Source organism: Canis lupus, chromosome 24 (assembly GCF_011100685.1).
Source record: "Canis lupus familiaris isolate Mischka breed German Shepherd chromosome 24, alternate assembly UU_Cfam_GSD_1.0, whole genome shotgun sequence".
Lineage (NCBI taxonomy): Eukaryota > Metazoa > Chordata > Mammalia > Carnivora > Canidae > Canis > Canis lupus.
This window is the reverse complement of record NC_049245.1, coordinates 26,820,319-26,840,950: the sequence shown is the minus strand read 5'-3', so window position 1 is coordinate 26,840,950 and position 20,632 is coordinate 26,820,319. Positions and strand designations below refer to the sequence as shown.

The following is a 20,632-nucleotide window of genomic DNA, read 5'->3' as shown; positions in this document are numbered from 1 at the left end:
TGCCTCTCTCTCTCTCTCTCTCTCTCTCTCTCTGTTTCTCATGAATAAATAAATAAAATCTTAAAAAAAAAAATTTCAATTATCACTGGTTGTACACATAAGTAGTAATAATAAAAAAGTGTGTGGGAACAATAATCACCAAATTCAAGATGGTAATTGCTTCTAAAAAGTGTAATGAAGAAATTGGATTAGGGAGGGGCATACAAGGGACTTCAACTGTATTTAAAAAACTTTATTTCTTAAAAAAAAAAAAAGATCTGAAGTAAATTTTGCAAAATGGTATGGTTATGCATACACTCAGAGGGAGAAGTGGGGGACCACCGGAAGCAAGCAGGGAATCATGCAGAACAAGTCGTACCCCACTGGTTGCAGTTCCCTTATGTTGTTGCGGCTCACTAAGGTTCAGGGTTTATAACACAGATTGGGTACCTTTATCTCAACAAGATCTTTCACAAAGTTACTCAAACAGGCAGAGAAATGTGGATGAATGGTAGCACAGACAGGCAGAACCCTAATTGGTTGAACCAAAAGAGTATAAACACTATGGAGTCCTTTGTTTAAATTCAAAATGGCAAATATATAAAGTCCCTGCCTGGGGAAAAGTGACTTAAAAACAATTTAGTCAGAAAAGAGCTGATGGCTTCAGTAAATCTCCAATTCAATGAATCAACAGGATGACCAACTTTAAATATTTTTAAAGCTAATGCATATTAAGGTCATACTATTAGAAGCATAACATCCAATTTGGCTACAGTTCCACAGCACTGAATTAGCGACCACACTTGAAAAAGAAGGATTAAATCTAGATAATTCAAGAGCAGTACAGGGTCCAGAAACCCTGCTATCGGAAAAGCCAGTAACATATTCAAAGACTGAGAGAGGGACCCAAGAGTCACCTTGGGCTATTTAAACAATGCCTTGCAACAGGGTGAATACACACAGTGCTACTATGAACAGCAGATCACTTTCCTTTCTTCCTTCAAACTAGGGAAATCCTACTCAGCCTTTCTAAGAGTCTTCCCAAAACTCCAGTAAGACCTCTGAGCTTCCTCAGCAGTGCATCATATCATACCTTTATTGACACATATTGCATGCATTAATAAATCTCCATCTCCTCTACTAATTCATAAGCTGGGTTCTCAAGAGCAGGAACCATGGGATTGGACCCTTGCTGCTAACACCCAACATCAGAGCAGGCACTCAACCCATGTTGATAAGTCAGTGAGAGAGTGGGGAGAGGACAACTAAACCAGTAACTCCCCAAGAATCATAACTTACTATTAGCAAACATTATAAAGTACACATATTCTCAGAGGTCCTTGGGTCATTAGGGTGACTGCAGCCAGGCAAGATTCATTCACACCTACATAGCTGATTATTTTATGCCAACCTAGGTTATATTTTATGTACCACTTAGTTAATTCTCTAATGGTACCAAGTGACAGAAAGGGTAAAAATAGTAAAACTCAGGTTCAGACAAAGAATATCAGTACAACCTCATAATTTACCGATGAATAAACTAAGATTCAAGGAAGTGACAGGACTTAAGCCTGAAGCTATAGACAGAACTAGGTCTGAAATCTTTTGCTTTTGCAGGAGCAGTGCACACAACCTCCGGATCCTTTTCCTTAGTCACAACCTCAGAAACTATCGTGTTAAAGGCACAATTTTCATCATCTCTCCCTGCTGCCATTATCTTTCAACTAACAATAAAATCTCTTCTGCTACTTTTCTGTCCACGGCTTTAACCAGGAAAGCTCTTTTCTGTCCTTGTTCTTTGCCCATTTGTAAAAGCTTTGTGCCATCTGTCTATATGGAGATTTCTGTAAGACCTTCCTCCCCCAGACCATTTGGGGAACCCACCCAGTCCACTCTGAATCCTTAAACATTAAATAACAAATTAATATGTGACACTATTTTTTTATAAAGATTTTATTTATTTATTCATGAGAGACACAATGAGAGGCAGAGACATAGGCAGAGAGAGAAGCAGGCTCCATGCAGGGAGCCTGATGTGGGATTCGATCCCAGGTCTCCAGGATCATGCCCTGGGCCAAAGGCAGGCGCTAAACCACTGAGCCACCCAGGCATCCCATGGCAACACTATTTTAAATTATAGTTTTAAACCAAAGCTCAGATACAATAAATTCACAACTATTATTTCAGGTGACACAAAGATTAGATACTTTGTAAGTGCTTGTCACAGAGGTGGGGAAGAGGTGGAGTATTCATTCAGCAACCAGCAGACCCACAGAGTGGTTTTGCATGTAATATGGCACACCTGTTACATGTAATTATGCTGACAGAAGATTCCAGCCAGTGGAGTATTGCCTCTAGCAATGGGCAATTTCATTAAGACTATAGTGGGGCAAGGAAATCTTTAATTGCTTTTTCTATAAGTTGTCTCTGAGGTCACTGCCAAGACTTAAAACTTCATTCATCTTTCAAATGGAAAGAGTGGATAGGGAGAAAGGATGTACCTTCACAGAAAGACAGATAGGAAAGAAAAAAGTGAAGATGTTTTGAGAAAATGGGAAGGAGAGGTAAGAATAACCTGGCACTGAATTAGTGAGAACCAAATCGTAAGTAAGAAATAAATAATTTTATTCACTTACATAATCCAGATTTTTCACAGTTGCTCATTAAGTTCTTAATGGTTCTGACACGGTTTTGATCTCAGGAGCCTAGGACATGAGCTTTCGGCCTTACCTGTTTTAAAAGTTAAAACTTATCCACATAAGTCTGTTACACAATAGCTCACACATTTATTTCAAGGAAGACAGAACCCACATGAAGCTTTACCCTGAGTATCCTGTTAGAGTATTTTTCAACATTATGGGTAATATTTTAAAGTCTGAAAACATAGCATGATTATATAATATACTTTCTAGTACCAATTTACCTCTTTCAGCTTGAATGAAGTATCTGGTGTTATGGCCTCAATACATGCCTGTTGATAAGTCCATCAAAAACAATGAAAAGAGATGCTTTCATGTCTACTTTTGTCTAAGATGCACTTTATTTTCCTCAACTCAAAGGTTTAACTATTTCTAGAAGCTTTACAAACCACTGAAGTTAGTAGAACACCTCCGTTGCCAATAAAGACAAGTACAGGGAATGAGTTATTCTTAGAGTCAGAAATGCTTCCTCCACCTAGAGCACAGAGAGATCAGTGACCACCTGGCCACATGGAATATGATCCATAGGAATTCTCTGGGAGCCTGGCTAAATGCCTCTTGCCACCTACAAATTTCCCCTGCAAGCTCTAGCCTCACCACAACTCTCTTGCAAGGAGCTATAAAATTGACTTTAAAGTGATCTTAAACTAATAACTGTTCACTTCAAGAACATTTTAGGACACTCAATTTTCTAGCAGTAGCATCTAGTAGACCAGATAAGGCAAAACGCATATTTTGCTGGACAGGAAGGGATTCTACCAAGGATGAAGATAATGAAATGACTGTCTTATACAGAAACATAAATAAAAGAATAAAATAATGTGAACCATCTTTCCCCCTTTTTAAAGTTTTCTTTGAAGCTTGGCAGGCTTATGGTATCAAAATACCTTAAGAATTGGCTGCCTCGGGATCCCTGGGTGGCCCAGCGGTTTGGCCCCTGCCTTTGGCCGAGGGCGCGATCCTGGAGACCCGGGATCGAATCCCACGTCGGGCTCCCGGTGCATGGAGCCTGCTTCTCCCTCTGCCTGTGTCTCTGCCTCTCTCTCTCTCTCTCTCTCTCTCTGTGACTATCATAAATAAATAAAAATTTTAAAAAAAATTGGCTGCCTTAGAAAAAGGTATCTTAAAACAGTGCAAAGGCAACTGTTTTTTTGCACAATGCAAAGACATTATTACATGGTATAGTAGCTTTACTTTCTGAAAAAGGAAAGGAAAGTGAATTTTCATAAGCAAGTTTCTTCTGTGGGTGAATCTCTAGTCAGTTACAACCAACTCAGAGAGAGCCATCAAGGCAAACTACCCATTAGCTGTCAATTTAGAATGACTCCAGAAAGCCAGTCCCAGAGCTCCACTGATATCTTCTCAACAACTTCTTAATCTTGTTTATAACACCTGTGTTAAAGCAGCCTGACATCAATCCAACTCGCCTCAGACTGAAATTACTTAGAAGCTTGAGAATCCCTGCAAACATACCAAAAAACAGAGAGAGACACTGGCTGAAAAACCCTGCACACAAGGGAATTCGGTCACGTCCTTTAAACAAAGCTGCATAAGTAAGCCAGACTGGGCCTCCACAGGTAGCGTCAGACATAAATCTCACAAAGGGCTTCATAGGAGGCACCAAGGTTAGAGAATCTTAGGGTTTAAACCATAAAGATTTCCTCCACAGCTTCCTTGCCAAGTGATTATTATATACCAGGACCATAACATCTCATTATCTTTTTACTCCTTACACAGCCCTGCTAGGTAGGGAATACACATTCCCTGTTTTTTCAAGTGAAAAAACTAAGGCACAAGTGGCTTGCTAGGTGATTTGCCTAAGGTCAAACAGCCAGAAAACAGAGGGGCCAGGATTGAAACCCTCGGTCCACTACATCATACTACCACCATGTGATTGGGAAATCATCCTGCCTTAACTGGTTTCTATGCCTACTACATATCTATTTCCCAAGGCTACTTAGGTGAACTTTTAGCAGCTCTACTACTTTCTGTTTTAGAAACCAATGTGTGTCCCTGCCCTGCACAAAACATAAAGCAAATAAGAAACTGATGCTAAACTGGTCCCACTAAAAGGGGAACATGGTGCAGTGAGAAGAAAACAGACTATAGTAGTCAGACATCCAAGTCTGTTACTAGAGTGTACCCTGAACAAATCACCATCTCATCCTGGAAAAAGCCCTCCTAGTGAGGAAGCACCTAACTCAGAAAAAGTACTTAATAAATGTTAAATAAGAAAAAAAAAAATCAAATGAAAATGGGTATGCCAGATGCAACAACATGAAATAAAAACTAATCTTGTTGTTTGTATTATCTCTTCTCTTTCCCTGTAAGGTTGGATAAAGAGAATACAGCAATTATGGCTCACTGTAGACTTGCAGCAAATCTTTGGCAAATAAATGGATCAATCAATCTGTTGTTTTGGAGTCAGAGACAACTCCAGTCTATAAAAAAAAAAAAAAAAAAAAAAAGCCTGTCAACTCTCAGGTTACTACAGTATTAGAATCAAGTTTTTATGAAGATCATCTATTGTTTTGTTTAAGGCAATGATTGGGTCACTGTCACAAACATATCTTAATCTACTCTCCATCAAGAAAGAAGAGGCAAGAAGGAGAAGGCAACTGTGGAGGTGCTAAGTCTCAACACAAAAAGATATCTAGAAGAGAACTAAATTCGGCCACTGCTTTGTTCATTTCCTTTCTCCTTATTCATTTCCCTTATTCTTTCCTTTCTTCAGTCAAGAGACATTTATTGAGCATTTACAACATAGCATGCACTGATATCACTGTTCTTGAGGAACTCAAAGTCCAATGAGAAGAAAGACACATAATCAAGTAATTTCAATACTGAATTGTTGGGAAAGGCAGTCCATGCATGTAGTATTTCCAACCCCACCCAGCGCTTAGGAATGGACCTCAGGCCTGGACCACTTCCTTACCAAGAGGTAAGGAGCCCATCCATACAGCTTGTGCCAGGCTTATCTTGTGTGGCAGTATCTGTCTCTGCTTCATGCTCAACGAGTATCCTTTGCTCTGCTTAAGCATGTACATCAGTGCCCCTCAGGCACAACACTAGCTTTCAGGTCAGGGTCCTTCTACTGCAAGAGAGAGGGCTCCACGTAGGCCACTGCCCTGCAACAGCTTCAGAGGAAGTGGGAGGGCCCTACTAGCCACAAGGGACTAACACACATCCCAGGAGCTGATCTTGCTTTGGCTCTCCTCTGTGTGAGCAAAGCATCATTCCATCCAGTACTTGACTGTGTGATGTTTTCACTGGCAACTCCAATACCAAGATGCAATGGGCAGAAGTGTTTGGAGTCCTCCCCTGAGACAGGTAACTGACAGGAGTGTTCTGCTCCCCTGGGTTTGATAACCAGTGCATGGTGTTCTGCTGGACAAGAATGATACACACGGTAGACTCAAGGCAGATACAAGACTGGGTGATGGTAGCATTCTGCTGCATTTTATTTCCTAAGGTTTTCTGTTTTTAAGCTCCCTTCATCCACCAGAGCCCTCTATTAGGAAGAAGATTTTGGCATCTACTTCCTCAGGTCTTCAGGCAAATTACTAAACCTCTATGAACTTCCTTTCCACATCTATAAAACAGGAATAAGAATAGTAACTTCCCAGGGTTGCTTTTAGGATGAAATACAGCAACACATATAAATTGAGTAGCACAATTCCTTGGCTCTTAGTGGGCTGCTAGTTCCTAGCCCTTTGTTTTGTTCTTTTGGTGTGGTGGCATAGGGAGGAGAACATATTTTTATTTCATTAAAAGTATGACAATTCCTACAGGCTCCTCTATGAGTTGCTTTTCATTCACTTCAAATTAGGACCATGCTATCCCTATAAGTAACCCTCTTTTCCCACAAACACAATCTGTCAATTGAAGGCAAATCTGCCATTAACGCAGAGGCAATATTTCAAGCCCAGCTGTATACCGTCTCCTGATATTATCCTTTTAGGCTCAGTGTCATGCTCCTGAAAAAAGCAGTACTCATTGTACTCAGCAATCGAAAAGTTCACATGGTCAGAAGTGCCTCTGCCTCACACAAGGTGGACCATGGCCAAAATTGCTTTTTTAATTAAAGTAAGACTTCCTCAACCTCTTGCTGACAATCACAACTAGCACATGGAGCCCAGTATCAGACAACCAGTCTCCATCTTGTTCTAATGGTGATTTTAAGCACACAGAGGAAGTAGGGGGAAAACTACTAATTTAAACAAAATGTTTAATCTTCTAATTATGGGACAGGCTCCAAGAAGATGGAGCGATTTGCAATCTTCATTATGGAACCCACATGCGACCACTGGCATAAGTCATGTCAGCCAGAAGGCAGACAACATCTCTTCTTCCCCCACTGAGTTTTCTTTGTCCTGTAAGTTCTGTGGGAATAAAAGAAGAAATCTTTGGCAAAAAAAAAAGAGGTAGAAGAATCATAATTTGTCTTCCCAAGTTCATTATGCTGAATGAGGTCTAAGGATCCCCAGGAGGAAGCCAGGGAGATAATATTCAGTGACTTTACATTGGCAGATTGAGCAGCCTGAGGGCCTTTGAAACTCAAAAGTCTTGTAAAAACTGCCCAGCTCAGGTGGTGCTTAAGCAATTCTTTTTATTTGCTGAAAAGTCCTGTCATCAGTGGTAAGAGATGCATTAAGAATTAGGGTGGTGCCCACCAATGGCACCTCTGGTCAGAAGGAAATCTGTTCCTCTGCAGATACGCTTGTACCACTGCTAATTTGTGTTATCTCTGCCCATTCAGATCTCTGTGCTAACTCAGGAGAAAAAGTCCCTGCCAACCAAGTCTGACAAGTCTGATGGCAGAACTCCCACCGGAGAATCAGCAGAGACAGCAAAGGCAGGCAATTATTCCCTTTCATTAGAAAGAGTTCTTTTTAAGTTTGGTGGGCCTTTTTTTCATTATTTTGAAAACAAAAAGTAGCCATTCACAGCCACTGCTCACTGCAGTCACTTACACAACTGGCAGAAACTGAAATTTCCCCCTAAGCCAACCAGCAAGAGCTGTGCCCCTGTAATTACCCACTGCAATGTAAAACCACACTCGGAGAAGACAGCCATAGCAGATCTGGGCAAGACAACAGTGATATTTAATCATCAGTCCAGACCATCTGCAACTGTTTTGCAGAAGCACATAAAGTTTATGGATTCCAAAGCTTCCTACAAGTTACCAGGTGCTGAAGGTCAGTTGCACTGTCCTCGGGTCTACCGGGGCTGCTTTCTTCCTTCTCTCCAGGCCAGGGTGCTCAACAAAAGGCACCATGCCCACGTTTTCTGTGCCAAGCCTGGCACGAGGAGAGTGTTGCTTCTTGATTAAGCCAGAACATAGATTAAATGTTTAGAACTGGGAGATTCTGAAAACAAGCTAGGTGGGAAAGCAATTATCCTAGAGAGAGCACAGCTTCGGCTGTGGCCCCCTGCAGCACAAAAGTGAATTCTATCCACTCTGAACACCTAAGCTGACCAGACTACTCCCCTACAATCTATTCTACATTCTGCAGATGTAGTGCTCTTTTCTTTTTTTTTTTTTTTTGTAGTGCTCTTTTCAAACATAAACCAAATGGTGTCACTCCACAGCTTCAAACCCCTAATGGTTTCCCATTGTACTGACAACAAAATATAAACATTTTAAGGCTACCCTCCTCCCCACAGCTGACCGCTGTCCTTAATTGTCTCTTTCTCACTCACTGTGCTCTAGCCAACTGCCTGAAACATGACAAGCTTATTCCCACCTTAGGGCTTTTGTACTGGATTTTCCCTAGGCCTATGCTGCTTTCCCACAGCTCTTCATAGAGCTGGATCTTTCTCATCACTCAGTTCTCAATTCAAATGTTACCCCTCAGAATAGCCTTTCAGAACCTTCTGATGCTTTCCCATCACTCTATCACATCAGCCCATTGTTTCCCCTTCATATCCCTATTTGAAATTACCTTGGTTTTGTGTATATAGTATATGTTTGCTTGTGTGGGTGTTCTTATTTATTTGTATTTGTTTTCCTTGTTTATTGTCTACCTTGCCACCCTGAATATAAGTTCCATAAAGATAAGGTACTGCAAATGTCTTGTGCATCTCTATTATCAGTGTCTAGTATAACAACCTGCATTCACTAGGCATTTTTACATATCTGTTGGATAATTAAAGAAGGAAAGGTTCAATATGGGTCACTAATCTACATAAAATTTACCAACCCTCAAAAAGCTAGACTGGCTCACAGGCTGTCAGCATATTTCACAATGCTCCAGAAACAACAGTTGGTGCTTCACCAACACCTGGTGAATGATCAGGAAACAATGGCAAAGACAAGACCAAGATGAACCTGTAGACTCTCAGAGCTGCATTTTGAAAATCTGCAAGCCTTCTGGGTAGAGTCTTGCCCAAACTGTCCTTTCACAGGATGATCAGATGGGCTAGTAATAGTGATTACCAATGGCCGAGGCCAAGACCCAAAGTTTGAGTCTTAAAGGTCCAGCAAAGGCAGGGTATACCATATGACGCAGCCCCAGTCCCAGCCAGCCAGAGTCCTTCTGGATGAGGCAGCAATTGGGACTCAGAGAATAGATGTATAAACTTGGGAGGACAAAAAGAGAGACAGGAAATGAGAGACAGAGCCAAGAGCCAAGCACAGACAGGAATGGGGCAGAGGTATGAACAGGTCAGGAACAAGCACATGGGGTCTCAGGTAATTGCTATGATTCGGATTTCATGGGCTAGTGGGTGTGTGAATTTGGATATAAGACTAGCTTAAAGATATAGTGTCAAGGCCATCAGACAGGTAAATGGCTCCCTTCCAGAAATATAAGCAGCCATGAAGGAAAGGGACATGCCACAGAAGGCCAGATTAAGCTTCTGTTTGTGAGTGCTAGTTTCTCTTGAAAGACTCATGATTAGTGAGCTCAGATATTCTTTAGTCTCCCAAGTAGTGGTGGGCAAAGAGATCTAGAAGAAATGCTGGATAAAAAATGAACACAGGTTACACTATGGTCTCTAGTATCTTACAGGCGTCAGTAACTAATAGAAGAGCCCTAAAGTTTTACAGTTCATCCAAAGATGACCAAGAATACTAATGCTTCATTCATCCAACAACCTCAGCCTTTCAGGACACTACGAAAGAGTACAAGCAGGGCCTCAGAGATTAGATTTTATCCTATTTTGGGCACCTGGGTGGCTCAGTTGGTTAAACATCTGCCTTTGGCTCTGGTCAGGGTCCTGGCATCAAGCCCCACATTGGGTTCCCTGCTTGGTGGGGAGCCTGCTTCTCCCTCTCCCGCTCCCCTTGCTTGTGCTCTCTCTGTCAAATAAATAAATAAAATCTTTAAAATAAATAAATAAAACCTCAATGTGGGTTTCTTTCCATGGCAACCCCCAATTTATAGATGGTAGTATCTTTTTATTTCTTTATTGTTGTATTTTAGCATTCTGTTGATTCTTTGGCATCTTTACCTTCCTCTGCCCAACAACTGCTCCTGGCCAGAGCCCCCACTCCATGTTTCAGCTTCTCTGTCAATGATTACGTAGCCTTGAAATGCTCAAATTTCCCTTATCACTAACATGAGAAGTTATTAGCTGTTCCCATGGAAGCATTAATGTTTGAAGAGGCCACTAAAAGATAATAAGACAAACTCTAACCACAATTCTTTTATTTTTATCCAAAGTTGCAAAGAAAATAGCATTCTAACATGACACACCAGCAGAAGACTGATGTACTGTTAATGCTTAAGTTTATTAAAAATTCCAAAAGTAATTTTATTTTTTTTAAAGATTTTTATTTATTTATTCATGAGAGACACAGAGAGAGAGGCAGAGACATAGGCAGAGAGAGAAGCAGGCTCCGGGAGCCCAATGTGGGACTCAATCCTGGAACTCGAGGATCACGCCCTGGGCCGAAGGCAGGTGTCCAACCGCTGAGCCACCCAGGTGTCCCCCAAAAGTAATTTTAAACTCAGTTCCTCTTAACTGGGAGGGGGAGTCAAACTTAAAAATGTAATCAATCCTCAATTCTACATATTAACAAAACACATTAGTAATGCCAAATAATCTGTTCAATAAACAAGCATATATGCCTCTGGAATACAGTCAGACACATTCAGAGGGAAGTATCATAATACTCTGCTTGATTTCATATCCTTCTCAGTTCAGTCAATGGCTTTGAACATTGTGGGGTAGTTGAGAAGTCTAAGGAGCCCAAGCAGATGATCTGCTCACAGGCCATTGATAATCTAAAATGAGTTAACAGATGAAAATGCACTGTGGTAGTCTAACTAGATCCTTCACTGAACTTAGGACAAGGATAATCTAGTTTCTATTTACCAACTCACAATGGAGATGGTGTTTTAAAATTTAGGTCAACACACTTTCAGATCAGTCATTCCTAGAACACTGCAGAAAAGAAAATGACTTTGAACTACTGAGCTGAAATACTAGAATCAAATGGCTGCTGGAAAAAGTAAGAGAATCTCTGCTATACCTTCTCCTCTCCAATTTCTCCATAGCCAAGACTTAGGCCAAAACCAAACACTTCCTTCGGGAATCTTAGGGAGAAAAAAAGAAAAAGAAAGGAGTAATTTGTAAATGAGATTTCTGGCACTAGAAAAGGGGAACACTGAGATATCTCAGCAATATTAAAGAGACCTGGGGAAAAGAATTACTGTGTTGATGACATAATTCTTGATATCAATGACTGCTAACTGTGGTGGAAGAGGGCTGTGCTTTAATCTACTGAGAACAGTTCTACACTGTGGCATGTGTGGGTGACAAACTGTTCTCATTTCCTTTTATAGCATTCTGAACCTTAATCTCCAAGGGACCAATGACCTTGGGAATACTGAGGCTGCTCTGTAAAATTCACAAAAACATTTTTTTCCTTTTCCTACAGCATGTGTGTTGTTTGTAATTATATCAACAATTAAAAATTAACAGCTAACATTTACTGGGCGCTTACTATGTGTCAGGCACTATACTACTTAGCACTACCCATTTTGTCTTATTTAATCCTGTATTTTAAAAAAAGATGGTAACAATAGTTTTTTTTTTTGTTTTTTTTTTTTTTAATGCTGGGCAAAGATACACTTATTATAAAATCTCCATTTTAAAGATTAGGACCTGAGGCTTAAAGAGGTTAATTAACTGACCCAAGGTCACATAGCTAGCAAATAGCAGAGGTGGGTTTCAAACACAAGCAGTCTGACCCCAAGTTAATGTTCATTCACTACACTAACATTAAAAGACACCTAATGGGCACACTCAGAGTGCACGTGCTTTGAATTATTCTCTCCAATAGAGCTGACAGGCTTTTCTGAGCCATCCACATTCTCCTATGTAGTCATTTTTACATTTGAAAATTTCTCTATTGGGGCAAGTTTTACAAATTCAATCCCCGAATTTATTATTTTTTTTAAGTAAGCTCCATGCCCGACATGGGGCTTGGACTCAAGACCCTGAGATCAAGAGTCACATGTTCCATTGACTGAGCCAGGAAGGTGTCCCTCCTTCCCCTAATTTAAACAATACCTAGAGAGGGACTGCAGAAAGGAATGGCTGTCTTCCTCAAGTTCACCTCCAAAATTAGGCATCTCAATAAAACCTACCTCCAAAGAAGCCGATGACCAGAGAAAAGTGTTCCACTAGCCTATAGAGGAAATAAACCCACATCACCATGCCAATACAAGATGCACAAAAATAAAAAGTAAGACCAACCAGAAAGCTACCTATTTAACAAAGTCCCAACAGTCTAAACTACGAAGCTAAAGTAGGAAGGAAGGAATAAGGAGAAAACTGAAGAAGCAACAGTTTCTCTGCAAAGCCATCCCAATGACAGAGCTGCTCCTGCCTGTGCCACCAAATTTTGTTCATTCCTCTGTAACAGCAATGATGCTGTGTACTGGAGTATCAATTTTCAAATCTGTAGGATGCCACTCTTAAGAATGCAAGCTCCATTAGACCAAGAACTGTGGCTTAAACATTTTCAAATCCTGACACCTTCTTGACCCCTAAGGAAGAAGCTACACCTCTTTGTTCAAAAGATCTTATGATCCATGAGGAAAAGGACCTTGTCTTTCATCTTTGAGAAACAGCTCCAAGGAGACACCCTGACTAAAATGTAAAACCAGGAGGCAGGTGGTGGAGCAAGGGGAGCAATACAAAAAAATTACATGATCCCAGAACATCTTGCCAGCATGGTGAGTAGACAAAGCCTAGGTCAGGGCTAAGAAGCTAACAGTTGTCTATGTTGAAGTTCTGAAAGACGGAAGAATGGGTGAGTTCATCTAAGATCCAGAACAGTATATTACAGAATCAAACTTTAAGGAAGAGTCAAAAGTAATGAGGCTCAAGAAAATCTTTGGCAGAGGGTACTGGCAACTTTCAAGAATGCAAGTTTTAGACATTTTATAAAACAACTGACCAGTACTCTTCAAAAACATCAAGATCATAAAAGCCAATGAAAATGACAGTGACAACTAAGTGCAATGTGGGATCCTGGATAGGATCTTAGAACAGGAAAAGGACATTAGTGGGAAAAAAATGGTGACATTTGAATTAAGTCTGCAGTTAGGTTACGAGCATTATGAATGTTAATTTCCTGGTTTTGACCATCACCCTATTGCTATAGAAGAAGTTAAGTTTAGGGGAAGCTGGGTGAGGAGTATATGGAAACTCAGAAACTCTCTAATATTTTTGCAAATTTCTGTAAATTTAACATTAATTCAAAATAAAAGTTTTAAAAAATGTAGATCTTGCAGCAAGAGTAGCAAGAGATGATATGGAAAAGGAAGACAATTCAGAAACTGAAGTAACATATTTGAAGCAAACATTCTTGAAGTCTAACGTAAAAACAAAGGCATACAAGTCAGAAAGCAAATAAGATATTAGAACAAAGCTTTCCAAAAGGGGAAATAACCGGAGCGCATTTGAAGGTATATACTGGTTCACTCAATCATTAAACAACCATTCATGAAGCATCCATTATGTGTAAGACACTTTGCTAGGTGCTAGTCCCTGACTTTAAGTTATCTGTGTAGTGTGCAAGGAGGCACTTAAATATGGTTTTATGAATATGAAGAGAATGCACCAGGAAGAAAGAGGATGAGAAGGTTGCAAAGAGAGGAAATGAACTTAAAAAAGAAATCACTCGGGAGGTGAAACAGAAAACACTCTGAAATGGGAATAGCAATAGCAATGAAAATAGTGCTTTATCTGTTGTTTATAGTCCCACTACTAACAAAAAGCAACTTCGAAAAGCACTAGTCTAAACTGTCATGCAAAAAGCTTATAACCCAATGCTATAAAACATCATGATGAAGATAATACTCTCAGTGTTATAGGTGAAATGGGGCCACTACAGAATCAGCACATGAGTTCTGGATTCCAGAACATTTCTTAAATCTACACCACAAAAAAAAAAAAAAAAACAAGAAAACTCAATTACAAACTACAACACTACCTTACAGAGAAAGAAGCAGATGATAAGAAATAACACAAGGGAAAAAAATGCTTATTACAGCAAACTTGAACTAACACTTTACTTACCTACTAGATTAATGAGACAAAATTAAATTGTGACAACAAGTAGTATCAAGATTGTGGTAAAACTACAACACCTACTACTGTTAGAACTGTAAACTGATACAGGATTAATTCCAAAGGAGCTATGTGTTCCTTAATGTATCTGCAGCTGAGCGGACCTTATCATTTGCCACTCCCCTCCATTTACTCAATGCTCTGACATTTCACTCCCATGCTTCTGTTCTCACTAATCCTGTCAAGAATGACTTCCCTCGCCTCCTTCATTACCCACAGAATTCCTATTCATTTATCGTGGTTGATTCCAACATCATCATCTCCCTTTTCTTCAAATGACCACATTCAAATCCACCCCCATTAATATATCCCTTCTCCAGGCACATCCAATCATTCCTTCCATTGTGCTCTCATAATATTTCATTCACACAGTTCATTGTTGAAATGGTGGTCTCATTCCTCAAGTTATGAGTTCTTTAAGGTCCAGGACCATGTCTTAATAATTTTTGTACATGCAATACTTAGCACAGGAGATAACACGTGATAATTTCTAAAGGACAGGTGAGAGGGGAAAAATGCCTCATAAATAAAAAAGTTCACTGCAATAGTATTTCCAAGAACAAAAACCTGAAAACCAAATAATTTAAAATAATTCCCCTAAATAATTATACAGGAACAATTTAGGGGAAAATGGCTGGTTTATCACTTGAGGAAAAAGCATGAAAACATTAAAAATAACATGAAGGCTATATAGAAACACAGAAAATATTTCTGGCAGTGTTAAAAACTAAAAACAAGGGATCCCTGGGTGGCGCAGCGGTTTGGCGCCTGCCTTTGGCCCAGGGCGCGATCCTGGAGCCCCGGGATCGAATCCCACGTCGGGCTCCCGGTGCATGGAGCCTGCTTCTCCCTCTGCCTGTGTCTCTGCCTCTCTCTCTTTCTCTCTGTGTGACTATCATAAATAAATAAAAAATTAAAAAAAAAAAAAAACTAAAAACATAAACACAAAACAGTATAGACACAATGATAATTGCCATGCAATATATATAACTGTGGGAATATAGAAATATTTGTTAGATTAGGGTACTTTTCCTTTTTCTCAAATACCTTCTTTTAATACTATTCTTGTCAGTTTATTGTCATTAAAATTTTTTTATTTCAAAAGAAGGACATAAGGGAAAAGGAGCAGGATTATAAATTCCTATAAGCCCCCTCAATCCAAGGAAATGCTATGATATTACTGATAGGTAACAAGAGGAGTGGGTGTCTGCAGTATTGCTAAAACCAAGGGTCCCTGACCCCAATCTGCCTCAAAGAGAAGACTTCTCATGTCACAAAGCAGGTCATTCTCACTGAGCCAAGCTGCACTAAACGTGAATTCTTTATTGCAAAACTTCGAAGGTAAGAACTTTTTCCAGACATCTGTGGAATTAGTATTAATGAGAATGCCCTGAAGTTCATATGCACGCCTATGCAGCAGAAACTTCTCAGCCAAGGAACTGCTGGGCACACTTCTTGATGAGATGTCTAAGCCTGAAGGCATCAAAAAAGTACATTTCCATACTGGGAACATAACTGGCTTCCTCTTTAAGACTTTTTCCACCACCTCCTGTCCACATTGTAATTCTCCTGTCTTCTCAAATGAATAGTTAACATATGTCAAGGATATAAGGCATATACTGAGGCACTTACTGCCTAACTCTATTACTAGAAGAACCAATCTCAGCAGAAAATTGGAATCTTCCCACTAAGCTTCCCCCAAATTGAAATTTAGGAAGCACCCAAAAAATATTAAATACTTTTAATAAACATTTCTTGACATTACATATTTTCCTTGCTTACCTTAATCTCTGAGTTCCAGGAAAGGAAAACAACCACAATTCTTATAGCTCAATACCTTCATTTTAGAGGTGGTTTAAAAAAAAAAAAAAAGAAGAAGAAGAAGAAGGAGAGGGAGGAGGAGGAGGAGGAGGAGGGGGAGGAGGAGGATATACAGAGAGGGGAAGTGACTTGTCCTGAGTCACCTAGATAAGTAATGATAAAGGGAGGATTAAAACTCAAATCTCCCAGATTTTCAGCCCCGATTCATTCCCCTACATCAAGCTTTTTTATCCCTTGAAAACTCTAGAGCTCTTGGCCTAAATAATTAGTATCACAGAATATAAAGTTAGAAGAGACCTCAGAGAGACTTACTTAATCCTCTCATTAGGCATATGAGGAAACTGAGGCCCAGAAAGATTAAGTGATTTGTTCTCAATAATTTGGATGGCAGGGAAAAAGTATAACTTAAGCTTAAAAAAACTAAAACTAGCAGCTATGCGAAGGGAGGAGAATCTCAGTTGGGTAAAATTTTTAAAGAAATAAAGATAATTCTAGACCAGGGGCAGTTTCAAAATGTAGTCCCTGGACCAGAGCTTCAGCACCACCGGAGATCTTGTCAGAAATGCAAATTCTAAGGTCCCATTAGAGATTTACTGAATCAAACTCTGGGGGTGAGGATATTCAAATTTAGACAACATGTCCCTGAGAAATGAACTTCAGTGGTCATATTGAGTCCATTTTGTAAATCATATGTATAATCAACAGCACTTAAAATTTATGCATTCTTCTATAGGTGTATCATTCTTCAATTTTTTAAGTTTTTAAAAATCTTAAAACAAAACAGAAAACCAGGTTGGGTAATCATTCGGTTCCAGTTCTGGCTCTGCTCCTGGCTATTGTCCTTGGGCAGGTAACTGACCTCCCTAGCTCAAGTGTCCTTTTCTATAAAATAGGCATGCCCCTCACCTCAAAGCATGTTGACAATTAAATATAAGAATCCATCTGAAAGCACTTTATTCAGCATCTGGCACAGAGTAGGCAGGCACGACAGCACAGTCACTAGGAGCTTCAGTTATGAGGCAGGTGCTTTTCTGTACCTCAGTTCCCTAATCTGTACAACAAGGATTAGAGACAGTACCTTCTTCATAGGGTTATTAGAAAGATTTTGAGAGATGGTACAAGTAAATGATGCATCTTTCATAGCTATAAAATGTTACTGTTTTTGAAGAGCTTTTGCGTTCATTAATTCAAATGATCTTCACCTACTTCCACAAGAGGATGGGTGCATTTGATTGATTATGAACTAGATTCCAGACTGTACCATCTTTTAGGAACAGGAGGAGTGGACATCCATCTTACGAAAAGGAAATTGCATGAATAGTGCATATGGGGAATGAACAGAGATGAAAATAAGGAGATCAGGATTCTGGTTTCAACTATGCCAGTACCTTAGCCCACAGCTGCAGAGAAGTGCTTTATCAGAATGGGGTTCACTCCTCATCTGTAATGAAGTGGGCTGCATGAGGTTATCTATATAACATCTCTCCAAATAAAATTTGAACTCCTTACCATGGCCTACAGGAAGACCTACATTGTCTGTCATCTGCTTACATCTCCTATTCATCATCTACCATTCTCCTGCTCACTCACCATGTTCCAGCACCATCAATCCTCTCACTGATCTTCTAAAAGGCTGTACCAGCTTCTACCTCATAGCCTACATACGTGCTCTTCCCTCTGCCTTGATTCTTCTGCCCTTTTACATGATTGGCTCCTTCTCAACCTTCAGTCCTTTAGCATCCATTCCTCAGAGTCCTTCCCAGACCATATTACCCAAAGGTAATAGGTCCTGTCTCCTACTGCCAGGGGTTATTTTATTTTTTTTTTTAAGATTTTATTTATTTATTCACGAGGGACAGAGAGACAGAGGCATAGGCAAAGGGAGAAGAAGGTGCCTCACAGGCAGCCCGATGTGGGACGCAATCCCAGAACCCCGGGATCACGCCCTGAGCCAAAGACAGACACTCAACCACTGAGCCACCTAGGTGTCCCTCAGGGGTTATTTTCAATCATAGCACTATCTAATAAAAATATACTGAAAGCCACAAATGAGCCACATATACAGCCACATATAACTTTAAATTTTCTAGTAGTCATATTAAAAAAAAGTTTAAAAGAAAGTAACATTAACTTTAATAATATATTTTCTTTAAGCCAATATACCCCACATATCATTTCAACATGGAATTGATATAAAGATTATTAATATACGTTACATTAATTTATTTCACACTAAATCCTGGAAATCCAATGTGTATTTTACACATAGCTCTCAATTCCACACATAGCTCTCAATTCCAACTAGCCACATTTCAAGTAGCCACAGGTGCCAGTGGCTATCTCACAAAACAGCACAGTTACAGAGTATACTCTGCTTAGCCTTCAAGAGCCTATCACAATCTGAATTTACTTACACACTTATCATCTTCTAACTTTCTCACCAGACTACAAGCTCCACAGAAGCAAGAACCTTGTCTGTTTTGTTCAATATTGTATACTCAGAGGATTTTGAACAGTAGGCGTTCAATAAATGTTTTTTGAGCAAATGAATGAATCTCTTTTAGCTTCAATATTCTGAGTCAGTGGGCCTGCCATTCTACAACTCCCAAACAGATATGTAACCACTCATTCAACAACCTTATTTCCTTTCTTCTTTCATGTTCAATAACTGTCTTAAAAAGAGAAATCTCGGGCAGCCCCGGGGGCTCAGAGGTTTAGCACCTGCCTTCAGCCCAGGGTGTGATTCTGGCAACTCAGGATCGAGTCCCATGTCGGGCTCCCTGCATGGAGCCTGCTTCTCCCTCTGCCTGTGTCTATGCCTCTCTCTCTCTCTCTCTGTGTGTGTGTTTCTCATGAATAAATAAAATCTTAAAAAAAAAAAAAAAGAGAGAGAGATAAATCTCTTGGCTATATATCTCCCGTTGCTTATAAGTTCTTTTCTACGACGTCTCCAAGGTCTGTTCTTCATATACTGGCTGAGGGAGTGACATGAATATAATTGTTAGTGTTTGCTGAACTTTTACTCTTTGACAAGCATTGGCAGACCATTAAGAACTTCATGACAGACTTATGTGGCAGGTACCATCTTTGCCCCTAATTACACATGGGGAAACCAAGGCACAAAGAGTTAGTTAAGTAAGTATTCTGTGCAAGGTTACAGCAGCCAGTTAATAGCAAAAGAGACACTCCAAGGAACAAGCAGCCCCGGCCCCTAGTTCTTAACGACCTATTCTCTACTGCAGACCTGCCAATGGAAATACAAGACCGGTTATATATGCAATTTTAATAGCCACACTAAAAGGTAAGTAGCCACCTGAACAACGTGGACAGCGGGGCTCTACTGCCTCTCACGAGGGGCCCCTGTAGGAAGTCAAGGAGGGGGAAACCTTTGAACTGGGAGCCAGGAGACCTCAGCTCCAATCCCAGCTCTTACTTGTTGAGTGACTCTGGATAAGTCCTTTCTGCCCTCTGGGCCGCGGATTCCCGCCAAGTAGCCAGAGCAGGGAGGACGAGAAGATTCCACGCTAGAATTCCACGCATCTCCTAACAATGGCATGGGAACAGCTCTTACACTTTACAACCAGCTTTCACACCCGGTAGTTTGCAACGGAGGCCTCAGACAACCCAACGGGAGGGTTAGGACTGTCGCCGTCTTACAGATACAAAAACTGACGCTCAAAGAGGGGGAGATGACTCGTCCGAAGGGCACATGGCTAATTACTGGGGAAGCCGGGGTCAAAGGCGGGCAAGGCCAGTGCCCTCCCACCGCCGCCACCAACACAACGCCCGGGGGACCGGAAAGCCGACGAGATGGCTGCGAAGGTGGCCGGGGGCCTGCGGAAGAGTTGACGGGGACCAGGCCCCAACCCAGGGTAGGGCAAGAAGAGGCCCAGGCTGCAGCTGAGACGAAGGAGCCTGCGCTCTGAGAAGGAATGAACCAAAGGGCCCAGGAAAGTCTCAGGGGAGTGGAGTGAAACGAGGGGCTCGGACGCCGGAGCCTCAGGAGCGCGGGGGACGCGGCCGGGGACAGAGGCGACGCGGGGGGAGATGAAGGGGCTCTGGTCCCGCGACCGCAGAGCCCTGCCTGGGTGAGGGGATGGCTCCCGGCCTGCCTCGCCCCTCATACCTGGTAGCTCAGAAGTTCGCCCACATCCATGGTACCAGGCCCAGCCAACACCTGCTACTCAGCTTCCCTCCACTCACGGCCAAACCGCGGGCCCCTCCGCTGCGGCTCCGGCCACACTGCCGGAAAGCGCGGTGAGCGGGTCGCACGGCCAATGAGGTAAAAGTGAGAGGGCCACGGAAGCCGGCCACACTGCTGTAAAAGGCAACGCCACCGTAACGCGCGCTGCATTTGCGACGGTACTGCTTCCGCCCGGAGCCTGAAGGAGGCGGGGCGTGGGGGGAAGGGGGCGGAGACTTGGAGGAGGGCGGTAGGGTGAGAGGAAAGACCCAAAGGAGCCAGGATTTGTTGGGCGCCCCCTATGTGCAGGGCGGAGCAGCGAGAGTTTCACTTGTGCTCTCCAATTTTTTTTAAAGATTTT

The 20,632-nt window shown here is 41.2% G+C and overlaps 1 protein-coding gene across 5 annotated transcripts in view; it reads right to left on the bottom strand.

Annotated features, from left to right (window-relative positions):
- Window positions 1–20,365, bottom strand: part of CTNNBL1 (catenin beta like 1) — a 161,378-nt gene extending 141,013 nt beyond the window's left edge. For 2 of the 5 annotated variants that reach the window (XM_038572285.1, XM_038572281.1), the window contains exon 1: window positions 19,522–19,656. In XM_038572285.1, coding sequence (XP_038428213.1) covers window positions 19,522–19,644 — 123 coding nt within the window. In that variant the 5' untranslated portion in view covers window positions 19,645–19,656. Of the gene's footprint in view, window positions 1–19,401; window positions 19,657–20,214 lie in introns of those variants that run through there. The other 3 variants (XM_038572282.1, XM_038572283.1, XM_038572284.1) reach the window with 3 other exon arrangements.
- Window positions 20,366–20,632: the final 267 nt, after the last annotated feature.